The 21,640-nt window shown below is 41.2% G+C and overlaps 1 protein-coding gene across 2 annotated transcripts in view; it reads right to left on the bottom strand.

Annotated features, from left to right (window-relative positions):
- Nucleotides 1-21,640, bottom strand: part of RYBP (RING1 and YY1 binding protein) — a 51,763-nt gene that overhangs the window by 6,306 nt on the left and 23,817 nt on the right. For both annotated transcript variants that reach the window (XM_053378186.1, XM_053378185.1), the window contains exons 3-4: nt 2,256-2,432; nt 1,718-1,816 (exon numbers count right to left, since the gene is read on the bottom strand). In XM_053378186.1, coding sequence (XP_053234161.1) covers nt 1,718-1,816; nt 2,256-2,432 — 276 coding nt within the window. The remainder of the gene's footprint in view (nt 1-1,717; nt 1,817-2,255; nt 2,433-21,640) is intronic.

Genomic DNA, 21,640 nt, shown 5'->3' with positions numbered 1-21,640 from the left:
TTGCAGATGCTGCCAATTAGGAGTGTCTGCTAAGCCCCTTTTAGCCAAGACCCACTCTTACCTGCCACCTGGAGGTGGGTGTGGCTTGCCCCAAACAGCCTAGCAGGCAAAATGAGAAGGCCTGGCGAGCCAAATTTGGCTCGCAGGTAGGATGTTCCCCACCCTGCCATTTAATTCCAGACAGGCTGGGATGCTTTAATAAAGCAGAGAGCCACATCTCATCTTTCCACAGCCCTTCTTTCCTAATTTCAATGTGCTTACGCTTGATCATGCACCACGTTGAGGAACACCCTCATGGCGCCCTACTTTTACTCATGCAGAGGAAAAGGAATTTCAAGTCAGGGTTTGAATGGCTCAAATCTAGGTTTAACATCTCTCAGTAATTTTGCCTGCTACCTACTTTAAGCACATAGGGTATTTAAAAGTCAAATTTAAAAATATGCCATAAAGTAGTAGCCACAACCCAAAACAAGTAATCAAAATATTGTGAAAAAAATGCAAATACCGTTTCTAGATGAGTAGAGCTTGAAGTACTTGAGGGAGTTACTCAGTTTTAAAAGGATTAAAAACAGAAGGAATATCCAGTGCTGCATAGCACTAACAACATTTTCATCCTATTACTCTACAATTGCCAGCACAGTAGCTTTCCATTAAAGCCAAACTTGCCAGTAGTTGCCCCTCCACCCAAAGAACAAATTAGAGAAAGGAAAACTTGGTTTACCAACTGAAATAAAGCTTTAAATGGTTCAAATCACATCGGCTAAGGTGCTACAACTATCTGGAAGACATTCTGTCTGCATGTTTTATAATGAAAGAAACAGCATTTTGATGGCATTAATGGTCATTTCACACGTTATCTTAACAAGGTAACTCATAAGTACTGCCAGAAAAAAAAGTTGCTATAGAATCTGGATTTGCTTCCTTGTTCTCTCTGGCAATGATTCCCCCACTCCACCCCCACTCTCAACTGCATGCAAGAGCAATTAAAAGAAAACTAGACATTGTGGTAATTTTCTTATTTTTTTTCTGGGAAAAGCATTATGCTAATGAGTAAGTAAGTAGTGGGTTGGGGGGGGGGTTGGTGGAAGGCAAAGGAAGGACTGAAAAAAGGATTGGCAATCCGAGTCACCTGTGGCAGCTCTTCTAAGAAGGAATGGTGATAAGCTTCCTATTTGTTTTACCACATGTACATTTTGTTCTAGGGTATTGACACCCAAGCCTCAAAGGAACTATCCTTTCTTTCCCATTTTGATGAGAGGCCTATTGATGGGCAATGGAATCAGACCTCGCAAAGGAGGCTGCAGCCTCTACTGTGGGGGTGATCTTGTGAAAGGGAAACTGCAATTACCACTATATAGGTTTTAGCCTACAGGTCCCGGCACACACAAGTTATAGACAGACCCAACATTCAGTGTCCACAATCTAGTATACAGTATGTGAATTGGTGAGCTGAAATTATCCCTAATTATAACACCACAACTACCAGAAAATGGCAGTGCAAAGTAATAATAATAATAATTTGAGGCCAAACCCCTTGTCGCACTCCATTCCCTGAACCCAATGATTCAAGGAAGTAAGCTAATGCGTGGGTTGCAAGGAAAAATTACCACCCCACTCCCCGTTCAGTAGCATGGAACCTAAATATTTTCCCACTCCAAATAGAAACGCTAATTCAGCAAGCCTATAATCACGCAGTTCTTTACTTTAAAACAGTTACCTTGAGGTATGATTTGAGTCACTGGTCTTTGTTGTCATATTCCCAGACTGTATGCTGTTTGCTTCGCTTGGGGGATCTTTCACAATATCGGACTTTGGCCTGAAAGAAGGAGGCAAGAAGAAATGCTAAAGGGCTTTATACTGTAAAAATATCAACTCTGAAACTTTGACAACTTGTGCCAGAGTGTGCCTTTACACACCCAGCCACAACGCAATGAACCCTCCCACTAGTCAATAAAGCTACAGGCTACAGTTACAGAAGGTAATAATATACTTTCCTCTCCACCCACCCTGGAAAAGGACAAAACATGTCAAATGAATCAAGAGATTGTGGTGACACGGGCAAGGGAAGGATGACTGAATAAAATCATCTGAGCGTCAGTGGAAATGTGCCTGGAAATTAAAGGTATTCTGGATCTGAGCGATATTTCAAGGCTGAGAGAACAAAAGTGTACATTTCTATAAATTAAGCATAACATATTTGATGAGATCATTTGCATGAGGATACGGAGGGGGGAAAGGAAGGTCCAGAAACATACTTGGTCTTCTTGCTGGTACTCTTCTTTATAACACTTTGACTAATTTCTTTTTCTTTGTCTGGTTTTTTCTCTTCCTGCTTTTCCACCTTCTCTTTCTTCTCCTTTTTAGGAGGCGGTGGTGTAGCATATTGCTGAGCAACTTGTTGTGCAACAAGCTGAGAATTTATCCTAGGTTTCCTAAGAGGTGAGATGGGGAGAAAAAAAGTCAGTGACTTTATTTATAAAACGGGTGTGTGTGACTGTAACCAAACATCAATAGAACAAACATATCAAAACAAGCAGTATTTCTAAGTGGTACATTCACATGTTAAAGGTATGGTTCATGGTACTTAAGAACTGTCTGAATATTCCCTGTGTATAAAATTGAGGATCCTTGTCATCATTGATTTTAGTGAAAATCCCTCTACAGATCTTAACAGAATATAAATGAATGATACCCTGCCCTTTATGTGCCCAAACAGAAGCAGCCCTGGAACTTGAACCTGCCACACTGTATTCCTTCTTTAGGAAATTTCTAGCCATCATGGTTTCTGAAAAACTGCCACTTCAGAAGTTTGGGGATGAAGATGTGCCACACTGATTACCGAAGGCCAAGAAATCACACTCATTCAGCACTTTGAAGTGCTATGCCAACAGACAGCTTTCAGACTGCTTGTACTGTTTCATTAAATGGACACTAGCAAATTGTTAAACATATAAAGCAGAGTTAGTAATGTCTCATTCAACTGTAATTATTCAGAATAAATCCTTCTTCCCTAAAGCTACAAGCCTGACAACTACAACACAGCGATTGTCAATCAGAGCAAATCTAAAACAAATGGTACATTGAGTGTGCCATTAGCAGTCTTGTCTCTGCCAGCCTCCAACTGGCACTGTGTCTTAACACTATTTCCTGCAAACTTCCATGATCATTATAACATATTGACATATAAACCTGCATGGCCAACAAGAAAGCAACAAATATGAAAGGCATTTTTAGCAAATTCTGCACATAAAAGATATACTGAAGTTGATAGGAGCCTGTTGTTGTACTGACTAATAAGTAACTGCTGCATTAACAGCTAGCAATCTTTCAGTCTATAGATCCAACACATTTTCAAGCCAAAGTACTTGGAGGTGATGGTGTGGTTTTTATTTGCAACCACAGGCATCTACAGACTCCAGTAGGTAAAGCAGTGTGAGATATCATTCTGGCAGTGTGTATTCAGAGAATGGAAATTGATCTGGTGAATGGCATAAAACTTTGCCTTCGTGTGTAAAAAAAAGAATGGGTTAAAATCCACCTCAGATGCACTTTTCATTGCAGGATTTACATAGAAATAGATATTCTTCCTCATTGGTAACATAATGTGGTTAAAAAAATATGATCCCATGTGTTTTTTTCAACCAAAACCCAACCAGAAGGTCCTTCTTCTGATATTCTATACAGTACATGGCTTTATTTTGGGACAATTTACTAGACCCGAGACACATTTGAATTATGCTTGGATAGAAAAATATCTCTGAAATTGATCTAGTGTGACACAACACACATGAGCTCTGTTTGATGCATTCTACTACTTCAAGATACACTGGAAGGTATCTTGGGGTAGAAAACTAACCCTAGAACTGTCTTTGTCAGTTTTTTAGTTTTCCTGGATGAAAATGAAGATCGCATGACCTGGCACATGTCCTTTAGGGGATTTATCAGATTTATACATAAGTTAATATATTAAGTAACTAAAACAGGGTACCAAATCTCAAAAATTAGTTTATAGTTGTGTTGAGAGGGCTGCAAAGAAGCTTGCAGCAGCAAAGGAAGCAGTCAAACCCATTCCCAAATTCCTCAGTGCAGCCTCTCTCCAGAGCAACACTGCATCTAGCACTCCTCTTAGGCACCAGGCAGCAAGGGCAAAGCACCCAGAGAAGCTCAGACGCCTGAATGAGGAATGCCTCTGAGAAGACTCACTGAAGAGCAACACTACAAGGGTGGGAGCACTGGTGAAGGCCCCCTTGCTTGCAGCAGTGCCTCACATCTCTTTTCAAAGTGCCAAGCTGAAGAAAAAAAATAATTTTAAAGGGCCCACCCAACTATGAAGGCAGCTGCACTACACTGGATGGGCCCCCTTCAGAATGCTTTTCTTCTTCTTCACTTGGTGCTGAGTTGTTCCAAGCTGCACAGCAAAACAACACTCTGTTTAATCCTTTTCTAATGTGGAGCTACACCATGTGAGGGACACTGAGGGAATTGAAGTAGCATCTTCCTGACCTGTATCAACACTTCTCCTTCTGCTCTTCTTCTGATATGTCTACTAGGGGCATGGTCATTTGGGGAGGGTGTATCCTCAAACCTGGAGTGACCTCTTCCCCCCAAATTAAATAAGTAAATTCCACTTAAACAAACAGTAAAAAAAACCCAGTTGCTCTTCTAAGTAAAAAGAAGAGTTTGGATTTGATATCCCACTTTATCACTACCCTAAGGAGTCTCAAAGCAGCTAACAATCTCCTTTCCCTTCCTCCCCCACAACAAACACTCTGTGAGGTGAGTGAGGCTGAGAGACTTCAGAGAAGTGTGACTAGCCCAAGGTCACCCAGCAGCTGCATGTGGAGGAGCAGGGACGTGAACCCGGTTCACCAGATTATGAGTCTACCGCTCTTAACCACTACACCACACTGGCTCTCAGTTGGAACAAGAGCTAATAATAAGCCACTTCATTTGCTTGATATTCAAAAATGACAGGGCCAATTACAATTAAGAGAAGACTACTGCTACTGATTTCCTGAGTCCTGGATGAGGTTTCACTTGCCACTGCGTTAGAAGCCTTGCTAAACATTTATCACCTGAGGTGCCATGTATATACAAAGCATATAGATTTCCATCGTCAAAGAAATAGCAGTATGCAAATATCTCATTTGCTATCAGCATTTGCAATATCCCTCATATTTTGCAAAATGGAATAACTGGACATTACTAGTTTGATCTTTCACAGCCTTGTTCTTTACAATAAAGTATTGTATAATAAAGCAGAAATCGCCCACAAAACACTATATCCTTGCAGAGCTGACACCACATTTTTTAGATTATCCTACCCAAACTTACAGAGCCTTGGCTATTTTTAGTACTTATTTAAAATGGGAGCTTCCAGTAAAGGATGCAGATATGAACTGTGAAAGTATCAGCAGAAAAGTAAGGTGTCAATCTTCCACTCCCTCGCTGACCAAAACATTTTCATCACTTCATGGGACCTTGATTTCCTTTTGCTGGTGTTACCCAGTTTGCAATGCTTTTGCTATATAATTTGAAACCAGTCTAATCTGCTTAGGTCTACAGAATGCCTAGCACAACATGTGCTTTCTTTTTAAACATCAAAATGTGACAGAGAGAAACAATATGCAACATCAATATGAGGCCAATGCTTACTGGAGAAAACACCGAAAATAGATATTTACTTAGCATGGAAAACCGTTATTGATAAATGTTTTCACGGGCTAATAACATCTATGGATTTATTTGCAAACATGACTTTCTAGCACAAGAAACTACATTAAATACTACCTGAAAACTACTTCAGGACTGAGGAATTATAGAATTGTAGAGTTGGAAGGAACCATGAGGGCCATCTAGTCCAATCCCTTGGAAGGCAGGAATCTTTTGCCCAACGTGAGGCTCAAACCCATGATCCTGAGATGAAGAGTCTCATGGTCTACCAATTGAGAAACTTACAGGATAGAGTCAGGCTATGGTCTCCCCTACTTCTGCTTTGTGCATCATGGTTCTACTAGGGCACTTTACTAGAAAAGTAGATTTTAAAATGAAATGGCAGTACTATGACCCCCTCTAGAAAACTAAGTAAAGGTTTAAAAACGTAACCCAAATTTCTAGCAAAGTTCCAAAGAAAAAAATAATTCCAAGTGAATACACTGCATAAAAATCCTTATTATCCAAAGTAAATTTAAATTCAAGTTTTAGCCACAAAATGTAAAAAATTGTCACGGGCCAAATTTGACAGGAGTGGGTCACAAATGAATTCAGCGTATTTGGTGCTTTGAAGTCCCAAAGTCAGGACTTCAAGGCAGGGAGCAGGCAGCAAGGTGCTACTAATGGGAACTCCCCCCACTTCCTTTCAAAGGAAGAAGCCTTCCCATTGGTAGTGCCTTACTTTCTGTTACATGCTCTTCCAAACTGGCCGGGTTCATGTGCGTGAGAGAGAACTCCCTGCAGAAAGCTTTTTTGTACACTTGCACCTATAGCAGGATCCTTGTCCATTCAGCTGGTGCCCAGGGGGACATGGTATGATCCTGCTGAGTGCTGGGTTTGGGTGTGCCAGAGACCTCCGTGAAGTAAGCTCAGGCACGTGCCCTGAACAAGCTGGCTCCCCCTTCCATTGCATTGGCCAATTGGGGTGCCTGTGTCCTGCTTAGTGCTGGAGGCTCTGTTAATATGCTTTGCAAAAGCCTTCCTTGAAGCAGCTTGTACTTGTCCTTTAAGTGAAGAGGCAGAGGCAGTGGAGGTGTACAGGAGAGTTGTCTCCCCAACCCTGGTGCCACTAGCTTGAGGCTGAAAGGAGAATAGTGAGCTGCTTCAAAGGGCATTCATCCCCACTCCGTCTACCAGGTTTCTATTATGCCCACTGTATCTGTGCAGTCCTCTAAGACCAAAAATCCATCTTGACTCAGAAGCTTCTAGCATTAGCATATAGATAACTTGTACATGTTGTATCTCTCTAAATGTCTTTGGCACACGTTTTACCCTATGGTGCTATGACCTCTCTGAATTACTATTATGTGTCCCTGAACTCTCAATGCCAAATTCTATCCTCCTCATTTGAGCAATAATATACATTTCCCCTGCATCCCCGGGGGATAATTTGTTCCAAACCAGATGCTCCTCATAATGGGGCCGGACACCATCTCATAATAACCCTCTATTATATTCCACCCTATACAATGCAGGCATACTTTCAACCTATACAATTTACCAGGTCTTTTGCCTCTTTCCCCATACGTTTAATTTTAGAATAACCCCTGCCATATTTGGAATGTATGTACACACTTCCCCAAGTTCATTACGCTGCCCTCACATTAAACAGGTAGGCTTTATCAATTTAGTTGCCTTATGTAAAAACGTATGTCTACTACTTGAAATCTGTTTGGAGGTTTGTTTTGGCATTGAACAGTATAAATAATAGTGCTGATTAATGATAATGAATTAATTATAAAGAGCATTTTGTTTGAGGGCTGTTGATGCCTCTTTCCTGGAGTGCCTATTAGATCGCAAAGGGAATCGCTGCTGCTGCTGCCCAACTCATTTCAGACTATATTCCACCCCCATTGTTCTGCCTGGACACTGAGGTCCAGCGCTGAGGGCCTTCTGGCACTTCCCTCGCTGTGAGAAGCCAAGTTACAGGGAACCAGGCAGAGAGCCTTCTCAGTAGTGGCACCCGCCCTGTGGAACGCCCTCCCACCAGATGTCAAAGAGAAGAAAAACTACCAGACTTTTAGAAGATATCTGAAGGCAGCCCTGTTTAGGGAAGGTTTTAAGGTTTAACAGACCATTGTATTTTAATATTTTGTTGGAAACCACCCAGAGTGGCTGGGGAAACCCAGCCATATGGGCGGGGTGTAAATAATAAATTATCATCATCATCATCATCATCATCATCATTCAATCTCCTCTAGGAAAGGTTAACCTGGTACCTTCCAGGTGTTGTTGGGCTGCAACTGCCATAATCCCTATTTGCCATTCTGGCTGCGACTGATATGGGTTGGAGTCCAGCAGCATCTCCTAGGTATGTTATAAAGAACATCACAGAGAACCCTAGGAGCCATTTCTGAGAGTCAGAGGAAAACCCTCTGGCTTCTGCTTAGCTTAATCTAAAAGGGATTTGTTTTAGTATTTTAACTTCTGTATGTTTTAAAGTATGGTTATAAATTTTTCTTTTCACAGATCTGGATAATTCCAGCACTCATCTAAGAGTTAAAAGCCACCAAACAGGGCATAACCAGACAGAATGGCAATGTTACAGATATAACCTTCCTTGGAGATGAAGCAACAAAACATGAAAACACAGAGCTGCCAAAATGCTACTTATGAAGATATTTTAGTAAGAAGGGTCCCTAAACATTTATTAATGCGATTCTCTTCCTGTAACGCAAAGCACAAAGCAAATCACAAGTTTACCTATTGACTTTGGAAAATTGAACTACATTCGCCCAACTTTGTGCTCCACATGAAGAACTCTGTTACAATGCAATCGTGTACTACACAACCAGATAAACTTTTGCCATGTGTTTGAAAAGTAAACTTTATTTATTATTTGTAATTATGAAAGGCCTCATAAAAATTACCAGACAAAGCATGTTCAATAAAATACTTTGTAAAAGCCAAACCAGAATGAAACAAAGCAATTTTGGGAGTTCCATCCCCTCCTTAATATAAAGACACTCATCTACCATAAGAAATACAGTGTTTTGTTTATCTTTCAATTGCTGCAGTCAAAATGAATCAGTTGCTCAGAAAAAAATCAGTGTAATTTTTTTTTAATGCTGCTTGTTTCAAAAACTGTACAGCACATTAGATAATATAAATTAGTATTAATTCCAACACCTATGGATACAATCATGCTTTGATATGAGATTCTAAACTTCACTTCATTCTATCTTTGATGCAAGTAGTGCCACTGAAGAATGCTTAGCAGGTGCTACTTTAAATACTGCTATGGGCATTTCTTGTCAAAATTTTGTCTTCATCTGCCATTTCATGCAAAACCCAGTTTTTAAAACAAAACCCAGAAAAATCATGATATGCAGAAATTTGCATATATCTGACAGAGTGGAATGAGCACCAGCAATAATTTAGCATTATTCAAATGCTCAAAAAAGTTGATAGAATCTGTTATTTCTTAATGCTTTTAGACTAACAGAAAGGCATACCCCACAGGAACTCTACAGTTAAATGTGTACCAGTCTGCAGATTTCAACTTCCTTCCCACGTCAATGAAAATTTGACAGAATTACTAGCTGCATTAAGTAGTGAGAATGATAAACATGATCTGTATTGGATTATTTAAAGCCCAATTAATGATCTGTATTAGATTATTTAGAGCCCAATTAATCATGTCATCTCCTTGAAAAAACTGAGCTAAACTCACAAAATCTAAATTGATACACATTCAACACAGAAAAATACTTGTCAATTCAACAAATAGGATTCGAAACCTTTTAAAAAAGCAAACTGATTCCACTCAAAAGAGTTTAATTACACCAGACCAAATAGTATGCTATTCTCCTATGCGAGTCCTCTGACCCCAGCCAGCCTTTTCCAGTACATCATAAAAGCGCAGAAAAACTTAGTGCTGCTTACACAGGAAAATATCAGTAAAAAATAGTTCATTCTTTATAGGAAATTGCTTTCTTGTGTAAAGGGGCTTTGCTTTCTTCTCAGGTGTGATTTAGATAAAACTGGGCAAATGAGCTGGATGCGAGTAGTGCTGTGGTCTAAACCACTGAGCCTCTTGGGCTTGCCGAACAGGTCAGCGGTTCGAATCCCCGTGACGGGGTGAGCTCCCATTGCTCAGTTCCAGCTCCTGCCAACCTAGCAGTTCAAAAGCATGCCAAAAAGTGAAAGTAGATAAATAGGTACCGCTCCGGTGGGAAGGTAAACAGGGTTTCCGTGCGCTGCTCTGGTTTCGGTGTTCTGTTGCACCAGAAGCGGCTTAGTCCTGCTGGCCGCATGACCCGGAAAAACTGTCTGTGGACAAACGCTGGCTCCCTCGGCCTGTAAAGCGAGATGAGCGCCACAACCCCAGAGTCGTCTGCGACTGGACTTAACTGTCAGGGGTCCTTTACCTTTGAGCAAATGAGTTATTTGGGAAAACTCAGCCAGATGGGCGGGGTATAAATAATAATAATTATTATTATTATTATTATTATTATTATTATTATTATTATTATTAGCAGCTTCTCACTCACTGGTATATAAAATCAAGTGAACCAGGTGAGGGTGAGGAAAGAGTTTCATAGATAGGAAACGGGGAAGAGTGGAGGGATGGAAGCCTCATGCCTCTCAAACTGAATCTTTGACCTAGTTTTTCAACTTTTCCTTCTTTGAAAGAAAATACTACCTCTTCCTACACCTCTGTTATGCACAAAATAAAATCAATTTTGTATACTCCAGGAGCAGATACATATATATTTGAAGCTTTCCATAAAAAAAGAAAATAGATACATGTCACAAACTCAGAGTAGTAGTAGTTTTTATTTTATTTATTAAACTTGTAGACCACCTTTCACCAGAAGTTTACAGAGCCGTTATTATGAAGCATGCACTTGGGTCTTGCTTACTGTGGTCTCAAAACTGTTAGGATATTTTGCACAATAGAGAAAAAGCTAACATTTGTCATATATGCCAATTAAACACATACTATTTTGTATATGTTTTACAAAAGAGACAACACAAAGCCTGCTTAGTAATAGTGGACAGAGCTCCAGCAAACACTGATTTAAGCATGAGTAAAGAACTGTACATTCTACAGCTCTAGCCCAATCTTGAAAACCGAAATTCTACATTCACTTCTCATCTTGGGACACAAAATATATTAGCCGAGTGTTTCTCAATCTTTTTCCAACCATGGCCCCCTTCCAACCTTGTTTCCTTCCTGTGCCCCTCCCCAATGGACATAGCCAAGGGAGGCAGGGGGGCAGCTGCCATCCCCCCAATAAGTAAAAATCAATACAAATCAATACAAATTTGAGGTTCTGCCCCCCCCCCGACAAAAGCCTATTCCCGCTAACAAAAATCCTGGCTACATCCATGCTCCCATCCTACCAGTAAAAAAGTAGCCATAGAACATGTTTTATTTATATTTTTTTTGTAATTTATTCAAAATTACCCTACTGGTCAAAATGGGAGCCTCAGCGATCGCCCTCTCCCACCAGAAACAAACCAGGATTGCTCCAAGAAAATGCACGTGGCAAAAAGTAGCGCTAGGCCCTGGTGAGCCACCCCCTTACCCGCTTGTGATCAGCCAAGCATCTTGTATTACAAATACCCTGTACAAAAAGTACATTTCCCCCACAGCTGTGCTATTCAAAAAAGGAAGATGACCAAAAGTTTCAAAAATGCACGAATCCTGACTTATATGCTGCTAGTATTATACCTACAGTCTAGTCTGCACGACAATTTAGAAAAAAATTAGAAAAAAATTTAGAAAAAATGAGGAAGACGGAATAAGAACTCAAAATGACCTTAACAAAATGAATTTCAATAGGGACAAATGTAAGGTTCTGCACTTAGGCAGGAAGAACCAGGTGCACAAATACAGGATGGGGGACATCTGGCTTACTAGCAGTACATGTGAAAAGGATCTAGGGGTCTTGGTGGACCACATGAGTCAACAGTGTGATGCAGCAGTGGAAATAATCAAATGCCCTTTCCCTTGCTACTCTAAATTACCCACTCTCAAAGTAGTTGTGTTTATCTCACTTTTTTCTTTAAAGTTATTGGGAGTGCTGTTAATTGTGTACCTAGCCCCACTTAGCTGTATACCTCTTTCCCCCAAGCTTCTTCCATCTACTGCCTATTCTGCACATTTTTTAAGCCTCATTTTCTTTGGGCTCTCCGATCCTCAGAAACCCTATTCTCTCTCTCCAGACCCCACCTTATGTGTTTTAATTGAACTTTTCCTTCTTTCCCAGATGTTGAGCTGCTTTATTAACTGATCAAATGAACATTTCAGCTCAGCCAACTCGTCACAGACGTCATTGCTACAAGCAAATACAGATGTGTTCAATAGCACCTCACATTTCTACTATCAGCTAAAAATTAGTGAAAAATAAGTAATTCCATCTGTAGGCTAATTCTAGCTCTACAGCTATAGCTCTCACGCAGAATGAAAGCTACAGGTAGAGCTGACTCAAACAGAGACTGTGTAGATGCCACAATCAATGAAATAATTAGCTCTATCACCACAATTAGGACAATAATTTCTATGATGAGAATTCGGAGCTTGAAAATGCATCAAGTTAAAAAGAAGTAGTTTTAATTGGATTGTCGCATATTTTTCTTTTGAACAGTCATCTTCTGAAGGCATGTAACAGAAATTCTAGCCATTTCTATAAGAAAACTAAGTCCATTTTATTAACTGGATTACTTTGCTTTAGGTTCCTCAAGTGTTCCAAGGGTGCTTCAAGGGGCTTCGATAGATCAGGAAAGAGAGGCTTAGAAACAAGAGGGAGACATTGCAGGGGGTAGGAGTAGCATGTTGCCTTATTTATCCCCTCTGTAAATGGGCTCCCACGGCTGAGGGTTAAGTGGTGAATGGCTGTTTCCAAGCTGTCTGGCTTCTCTCCATGATTTCACAGCTGCTCCAATACAGACTGCTGCTGGAGAATTTCACATGTGCGCCACAGGCTCTGACAGCAGCCTGCCAAGCTTTTCTTCTCTGCTCCCACAGCATTCATCACAGTCATTACAGCACATGCAGCCCTGCCCAAACTGCCACCAATGAACACTGCCAGTTCTCCGCAACCGAGCAGTAAGTGGCTGTCTATGTCTAGCTAGACGCAGCGGCAGCAGGTGTGAGAGGAGGAGAGAAAGGAGTAAACAGTTAATGGCAACTAAACCAGAACATAAAAAGAGGGAACCTTGAGAACAGTTTGCTTTATCCCGCATCTCTTGCCCTCTCATTCCTTTGCTTAGCAGGTTCCAAATCATTCTGGGAAACCCTTTTCATTGCCAAGCAGAGCAAATATACAGGAAGACCCTGCTGAATCAGGCGCCAAAAGCCCTTCTAGTCCAGTACTCTGTTCTCACAATGGCCAACCAGCCACAGGCATAACCCGAGAGCAAGAGGGCTCTCTCCACCTGCAATTCCCAGCAACTGGTATTGAGAAGCATACTACATTTGGAGGTAAGAACAGCAGCCATGCATAGCTTCATGCTTCATGAATGTGTCTAATCCTATGTTAAAGCCGTCCAAGTTGGTGGTCATCAGCACCTCTTGCAGGAACTAATCCCATGACTTAACTGTGCACTGTGTAAAGAAATACTTTTGGCCTGAATCTTCCAACACTCACATTTATTTAGTATTTCAGATTAAGTGTATTTCTGTGCCATTTTCCATTCAAGTGAATCCCAAAGTGGTTTAGAAGTGGTAGCTGGTAACATTTGACTTGGTAGGGTGAGAAGTTTTTAACCTGCTGCTGCCTGAGTGTTGGAAGAAAGACTGCTCCCTTTTTACCTGGCCTAGGGGGCAGGGCCCACACTCACTTTGAACAACTAAAAGAGGCTCCTGGGAGGCCACTTGGATGTTGCTGGAACAACTCTTGGGCTGAGGCAACTGGCTAAAATGTTTTAAATGGTTCTAATTTTGGTTCCTTTGTTTTTGTCAGGTTGGTGTTGGATCAATGTTTAGTTGGGGGTTGGGGGTTATTTTAATTTGGGTATAACTGTAAACTGTTTGTTGTTGTTGGTTTCTATTGGTTTATTTGTTTGTTGCTTGTATAGGATATTTTGTTTTTTAATGTCTGATGTGTTGAAAGCCGCCCAGAATGGCTAGAGAAACCCAGCCAGATGGGCGGGATATAAACAAAAACAAAAACCTTGTTGTTTTCATCACAATATGATTTGCATAGCACATGTCCAAAGTGTCACTGTCTCCTCCTCTCTAAAGAACAAACAACACAATTGTTCTCATCTGTGGGCAGGGAAAAAGCTTCCATTTAGAGAGGGCCTAAGTATGAGTTTCAGACAAAACTGACTCCATACCTCTTATTTAGAAATTAAATCATACCACATGACGTAAGTTTCTGAATTCATGTATTGTTTACACATCCATTGCAAAAAAACTGAAAACTTTAAAAATGTGAGTAAAACTTGCTTCCAGTTACATACAATTTTCCTCCCCCAAAAAATCAATTTAATTATTATCCAGAACAAATTTTCTCTAAATTAAAAGAACTGAGTATTCCAACCAACAGACAAAAAATGTTTTGTTTTGTTTTTCATTTGAGCCAGGGTACACCAGAGCACAGCAGAACATATCTGCAATGCTTGGTTCAGTCCTGAAAATGTGAAATAATAATCTCTGCTCATGTGCAGAGTTCATCACACCAGACTAAACACAGTCAACCTCCTTTATGTCTGAGTTTTGGGAGACTATCTTCCAGGTTTGGTGAAAGAAGTGGAGACATATTCAGCCAAGCACAGAAACCAAACTTCTTTGCGATAGCTATACTACTGCATTAGGATCTGTTGAGTGATCCACAGCTTTTAAGTGTGTAGGACAGGAAAGAGTGTATGGCTTTGAGATTCTGAGGAGAAAATGTTTAGAAATGTTTTGCCTCCACTGCAAACGACGACGACAAAATAACACATAATAATTGCAGGTTAAACAACACAATTCCTAAATCTTCAATAAAACAATACTAACAAAACGCCAGCTAAACAATGTTACATTCACTCTCCCCCGACCCACCAGCTCAATAATTAGTCACTCTCCTCAATTCATAAAAGCAAACAGAGGGTACTGATCCAAAAGAAATGCCAACAAACTGTAGTGTAAAGGGCACCCAGTCGCCTACGCAGCAATTACACAGATGTGTGTTCATGCGCAGTAGCCCTACTCCCAAGCAGGCTGCTGTCTTCCAAAGCCAGGTTTTCATTGAGAGAATCGGGTAAAATTCATTCACTCTTCCTTAGGTATCCACACGCTCACTGAGTACTGCCACCGTTGTTCCCCGCAAGCAGTACCAGCAAATCAAGAAGGGGGTGATAGCCTTTAATCGATTTATGAATTGGGTTGCAAACAACTGGCAGCACTCCATACCCCATCATTCTTACCAACAGTTTTGCTATAACTCAAGGCAATGCCATAAGAATGCCATTCTAATGCAGATGGTTAAACTAGTCATTAACTAGTTTTCTTGAAGGCCCACTTTGTGGAGAGAGTGGTAGACCTGTGCTTCAACCTAAATCTCTTAAAAGTGATCTGCCAGAAAAGTTCTGTTTCGTCACAAGGGTAGCAACAGTTGGTGTGCAGGGGAAAGAACATGTCACCTCTCAGAATCCAGGAGCCTCCAGTTGTTGTATGAGCAACAAAATTAAGTCAAAGTAAAGAGGAAAGTCAGCAAGCCCTAGGCTCTGTGGTTTAACCCACAGTGCCACCCACGTTCGAATCCCCGCAACGGGGTGAGCTCCTGTTGCTTGGTCCATGCTCCTGCCAACCTACCAGTTCGAAAGCATGTCAAAGTGCAAGTAGATAAATAGGTACCACTCCGGCAGGAAGGTAAACAGCGTTTCCGTGCGCTGCTCTGGTTTGCCAGAAGTGGCTTAATCATGCTGGCCACATGACCCGGAAGCTGTACACCGGCTCCCTGGGCCAATAAAGCGAGATGAGCGTCGCAACCCCAGAGTCGTCCGCGACTGGACCTAATGGTCAGGGGTCCCTTTACCTTTTAAAGAGGAAAGTCAGTATCTGCAAAGCATTGGGGGGGGGGAGGCAACACCACCCACCCAGCCTCCTGTCAGCAGAGCTGCTGCCACTTACTGACAGGGCAGGGGCCAGAAGGCCTGTGCCAACCTTCCCACTGGCTCACCTCTCTGTCTCTTGGTAACTGTAGACACTTTGCTGGCAGAAGACAAGGTGTGTAACAGCTGCTCTCCTCACTGGCCACTACTGCTTCACATACGTTCTGGGAATTCCCGCCAAGCTAGGCTACTGAATTACCATTTATCTGCCACTAAAATCTTCTCCTTGAACATTTCACATACCAGTGTTGCTACATACAGCAAATATGTTATGTCACTACAAGCACACCTCCTTTGCTTTACCTGACTAATAAATGAAACCTGCAGATTGAGTCATACTGTAATGCACAGGCGGATCCCACCAGTATTATTGTGATTACAAAACATGAGGACAATGCCTGCAGAGATATGCAGAGACAATGCTTGCCTTTCCTCTGTTTTTCATTGTTGGTGGCTAAATTCATTATTAAGATGAAAGACTGAGGAGTCTACCTTTTCAGAAAAGACAATGTCTAAATCTCTTGGGACGCCACTTGCAAATCATGCTACGAAGACATTTCTTTTCAAGCAATTTAGGTAATGCAATTCACGACCAATTATAATCAGTAGCATGATCCTTAAATATAAAAGCAAAGCTTCAACAATTGCCAAATAGAAGGGAAACAAGTATAAAGGCGGGTCTCCTATGCATATAGTGTAACATTCAATTTCTCCTGCATTCTTTGCATCTCAAGTTTTCTATAGTAGGTTTTTAAAAAATAAGTCTTAAATTTATATATTGCTTCTTAACAAGATTCTCAAATCAATTTGTGAGAATGCTGATATAAGTATCTTCAGCAACAAGACCTGTCAACCCCAATCCACACTTCATATGGATTATTCAAGGGAGAAATCTGGGAACAGACCTTGCACTCATGTTTTTCCTCAGTTAAGAGATTGGGTTGAAAATGAGCAGAAAGGGAATGCAATTGTAGTCCACAGCAGTTCGGGGTATGTCAATGGGGAGAAGTTAGGGGGAGTGATTTTCAAACAGGCTCAAATATAAACAGAACATAAACTACAGAGCACATGCTAGGAAAAGTTAACAGAACAGAAAGCTGCAATATGTTCTCAAAATGTGCAAGTCTGGAAGACTTCTGACTCAATTTTTTTTGCAAATTTAATCGTTCAGGAGGTCCATTCTTAACCCGAAACTGTTCTTAACCTGAGGCGCGCTTTCGCTAATGGGGCCTCCCACTGCTGCCATGCCATTGTTGCACGACTTTCGCTCGCATCCCAGGGAAAAGTTCACTACCAGGAGCACCTACTTCTGGGTTAGTGGAGCTCGTTACCCAAAGCGTTCTTAAGGAGGACGGTATGTAACCCGAGGTTCCACTGTAGTTAGTAATCAGTTCAATAGACTGATCTGAATTTTGGCAGAGTAGGCGACAGCACTCTTGACGATGGCATGGTCATGCCAAATTTGGGGCAGAAAGGGTAAGAAATGGCTTGTTTTGAATGAGCTATTATGTTTGATGAGAGACTTTGGAATCTGACAGGTGGTGCGCCTTCATAAGACTTTGTTAGAGTGGTTTTTCTGGATAGACTTCTCAATTTGTGCTGCATGCTCTGAGAAACAAGTTGTGTTAGGTCAAAAGAAATACCTAGTATGCACTTTTGTCTAATAGTGTAGCATGTTTGGAGTTTTTTTTACTGAAAATTGATTTTTACGATTGATAATCAGTGACAGTTCATGAGGGTGTCCCCTGCACACGCTCGGTATGAACCTGTTTTGAGATAAGGTTAAGTAGGGGAAGGAGGTAAACGAATAGAATTTTCTGGCTAAGCAGTAGCCTATTGGTTCTGACCCTGTGCCATGACCAGCAATTCTGCAAAGGTGGCCAAGAGACAGAGAGGTTGGGGAGGGGGGCTCCCTCCCTCTGAGGGAAAGTCACCAGGGGAGGTGTTGAAGGGAATTATACAGATAAATAAAATGTTGGGGTTTTTTAAGTAAACTGAAGTGAATGTAATAGGAGGGATGATAGAAAATTGCCATTTAGGGGAAGGAGATAAGCATAAAATGATAAGGGTAAGGGAAATGGCAGGAGATGAGTAAAAGTGGTTTGGGAGGCACAGACTAAGAGAAAAATATAAAACAAAATGCCCTCTTTGTTTAGACCACTAATTCTTCCTAAAATGAGGAGCTGAATACCCGCACAACTAAAATGTGTATTTAACAGGAAACCCATAATTCTACAGGTGCAGCTTTCAGAAACATTCAAAATGTAAACAACTAAGGATTTCTGCCTGACATACCCATAAAATACAGAGTTTTCGCTAAAAATGTTGGTCTGATGCATCTGAAGAACATCGTGTCTTTCACCACAGCAACATGTAAGGGTAATCCAGGCAGAAATTCTACAAATTGTTTACGCAATATGGATATGACACAACATCCTGTGTTGTGGTTAGTTCAAGCTTCACCACTACTTTGGGGGTAGATGCCCGTCAGTGTCAAAGAGAGCTAGACTTAAGTCCTAAATTGGTCTGAATAGACTTATGGAGTCCACACAACAGAAACTACAATTCCACACTAAAAGTACCCAACTGGCAAACAATACTATCCACACAGATTGGCAAGAATGGGAAGGGCCTTCAAGGTAACCTAGCACAACCCCCTGCCTAGTGCAGGGCCGCAAGTGAAACATTCCTCTTAACTCCATCTGTACATTTCACACAGGGTATGTGGCAGGGTAAAATCCTGTATGCCACAGGAAGGATTTAAGTTTTAGGTTACTGAATTGCACTGTAACTATATGCAAACTTAGTAAAATGCAAGCCATGTGTAAGGACTGGGGTTAGAACGCTGAACAACTGCACATACTTTATATTAGTAGTAGTATTTCTCTTTCCGTAACTTTTGTTGTAAACCTGAACTCCCATCAAAATGTTGCCCTCATTGGGAGAAGGAAAAAGCCTGAGGAAGGGGCAATAGAGTTCAGAGAGGAACAAATTATATGACAAGGTATGAGAAATGAACAGCAGTCCACCAGAATTGATTCTCTATAATTAATTAGCATATCTGCTCTCTAAAAACAGCAGGGACTTTTGGGGACTGGGAACCTTGCAAGGAGGTACAAAGCTTTAAAATGAAAACTTACTCCACTGAGTGTTCTGGTTACACATTTAGGAGAAAATACACAGCAATTCCATTCAGGCATCAAAGCATCCTTAATTTTTTTTTAAAAAAAGTCAATAAAACAATTTAAAATCATTATAGTTAAAACAATAAGACCAGAAGTTCAGTGCTTTATCAGGGGGTTGAACTATTTGACCTTCAAGGTCCCTTCCATTTCCCCTTATTTTGTGTGGGTGGTTTCATTGCCATTTGGGCACTGGTCATGCAGAATGGTAGTTTCAGTTGCATAGACTCCATATGTCTATTCCAGCAGACAGACCAATTTACCCTTCTGCCAGTGACATCCATCAATCTCTTGAGGTAACGGTGAAGACTGAACTAACTTCAACATAGGATACCATATCTTACACACACTGCCTAAATAATACATCTATAAGGGGCATGGGCTAGGGGACGCGGGTGGCGCTGTGGGTAAAACCTCAGTGCCTAGGACTTGCCGATCATATGGTCGGTAGTTCAAATCCCCGCAGCAGGGTGAGCTCCCGTCTTTCGGTCCCAGCTCCTGCCCACCTAGCAGTTCGAAAGAACCCCTAAGTGCAAGTAGATAAATAGGTACCGCTTTATAGCGGGAAGGTAAACAGCGTTTCTGTGTGCTGCGCTGGTGCTGGCTCACCAGAGCAGCTTCGTCACGCTGGCCACGTGACCCGGAAGTGTCTTCGGACAGCGCTGGCTCCCGGCCTCTTAAGTGAGATGAGCGCACAACCCTAGAGTCGGACACGACTGGCCCATACGGGCAGGGGTACATTTACCTTTAAGGGGCATGGGCACTTAACAGTTGCAAATCTCCCAGCATTTTGGAGCTGAAGAGAACACAAAAAGCCATTAACACAACATGAACTGAATTTCCTTCTTAATTGAATATATCATCTGGAACTTCTCAGTTTCTGTCCTCTAATTATGAATCTGCAGAACAGCTTAGCACATAAGATGCTTTATTTCTGTTACATTAGCACTTTTTGAAAACTTTTTTCAAAAAGGTACTGTACAGTATATGTAAAAACCTAATGGGAAACCATACCAGAGGAACTCTTCTGTTCTAACAATACAAATGTTAGAAACCAAGTTGAGGAGTTCTCGCTAAGAACTTGCAGTTCTGCTGTGAGGCTGTGCCAACTGTAAATTCATGCCAACCATCCTGGCACCATCAGTTATAGACATTTTCTATTTAAAGACTCTCACATCAATGCCAGTGTAGCCTTTCATTATCCAACCCACTTAATACCCACAATCTCTCCGCAGTTCACTTGCTCTGCCTCTCCACTGACCAAGGAATATAACACAGGCTGATGTGTGGATTATTGGGATTCCTATTTTTTCCTCTCCTGCTGGCTAAGTGCTAAGCGCTTGGCAGTGTGCCTGACCCACAACACGTGTGGAATTGTCAGCCTAAATATGTCATCTGGAGAGCCTTGATGGGAAGCGTAACTAAATGCTGCTGTCTTAGCAAGAGCTCCAGGCTTGTAGTTTTTGTAATGGAAGCATTAAAATTAGTTTGTTTGTTTTTTTAAAAAATATGAGTAAACATGGATTTCCCCTCCTGTGTTATGCAACAGATGAAAAGTCAGGAAGAATATGATTTCTTACTATTTGCAAAAGGCAGGTTAAAAAGAATGCAAAAGAACTGAAGTCCCTCTTATACTCCAATATTCCTACTCATAGGACTTTTTTTATATGTTTTGCAGGGGTTCTTAGGTTTTTATTTATATACAAAGAATGGATACAGCATTTAACTAGAGAATACAGAAATGATAAAACTATCAATGGTTACTTTAGTAGACTTTTCTGAAACAGGAAAATCACAAATTATAATCTGGTAAGCATAGGTCATGGTCTACTCTGACTGGCTTTCCCAAATCACAAGCAGCAGATCTTTTCTAACACCTAGCACAGGCATAGGCAAACTCAGCCCTCCAGATGCTTTGGGACTACACTTCCCATCATCCCTGACCACTGGCCTTGCAAGCTAGGGATCATGGGAGTTGTAGTCCCAAAACATCTGGAGGGCAGAGTTTGGGGGTGCCTGACCTAGTACCTGATCATTTGAATAGGAGATCCCAGTAACTGAATTTGGGATCTTCTGCACATGGTCTACCACTGACCCATGCCTCCCCTCTAACTTACAGCCAAATTAGCCATGCTACAGTTCAACAAACCAGGAGGAACGGAAACAATGGCCCACATGGGCAAGCCCATACAGACCAGAGGTGTGGGTTGGACAGCATTTGGGGCTACAATAGTTTTGGTTTTTTTAATAGAAAAAATTTGGACCAATAAAATAAAAGGCAGATCTGGCTGGCTATTAAAATTAAAGACTGGTGCAGCATAATCCTAAGCATGTTCACTCAAAGGTTCACCAATAGTGCAGCAGCATCAGACCTTGCTCCTTGCTCTCCATCCAAGACAGCCTATAAGAAGGGTGCTCTCCTCGGCTTCTGATGTCCTATTAAAATTCTGTTTATTGGACACTTAACTGAGTCTGAAACATTTTTATTGCAATGATGGTATGAGGAAACACAATTTTAAAAGTTACTTGCAAACCATGCTGTGCACCTTTGGGGGGGGTGTCAGAAGGACAAGTCAGAATTTTTAAAAAGTGGCTCTAGCACAAAACACAATGAGAAACAAAATATGTTTCCCAGTCTCCTGCAAAATCATAACTTAAGTAAATAAATGAAAGCTGTTTGATCCCATTTTATTTCA

Source organism: Podarcis raffonei, chromosome 2 (genome assembly GCF_027172205.1).
Source record: "Podarcis raffonei isolate rPodRaf1 chromosome 2, rPodRaf1.pri, whole genome shotgun sequence".
NCBI classification, from domain to species: domain Eukaryota; kingdom Metazoa; phylum Chordata; class Lepidosauria; order Squamata; family Lacertidae; genus Podarcis; species Podarcis raffonei.
This window is presented reverse-complemented; position numbering and strand designations above follow the sequence as displayed.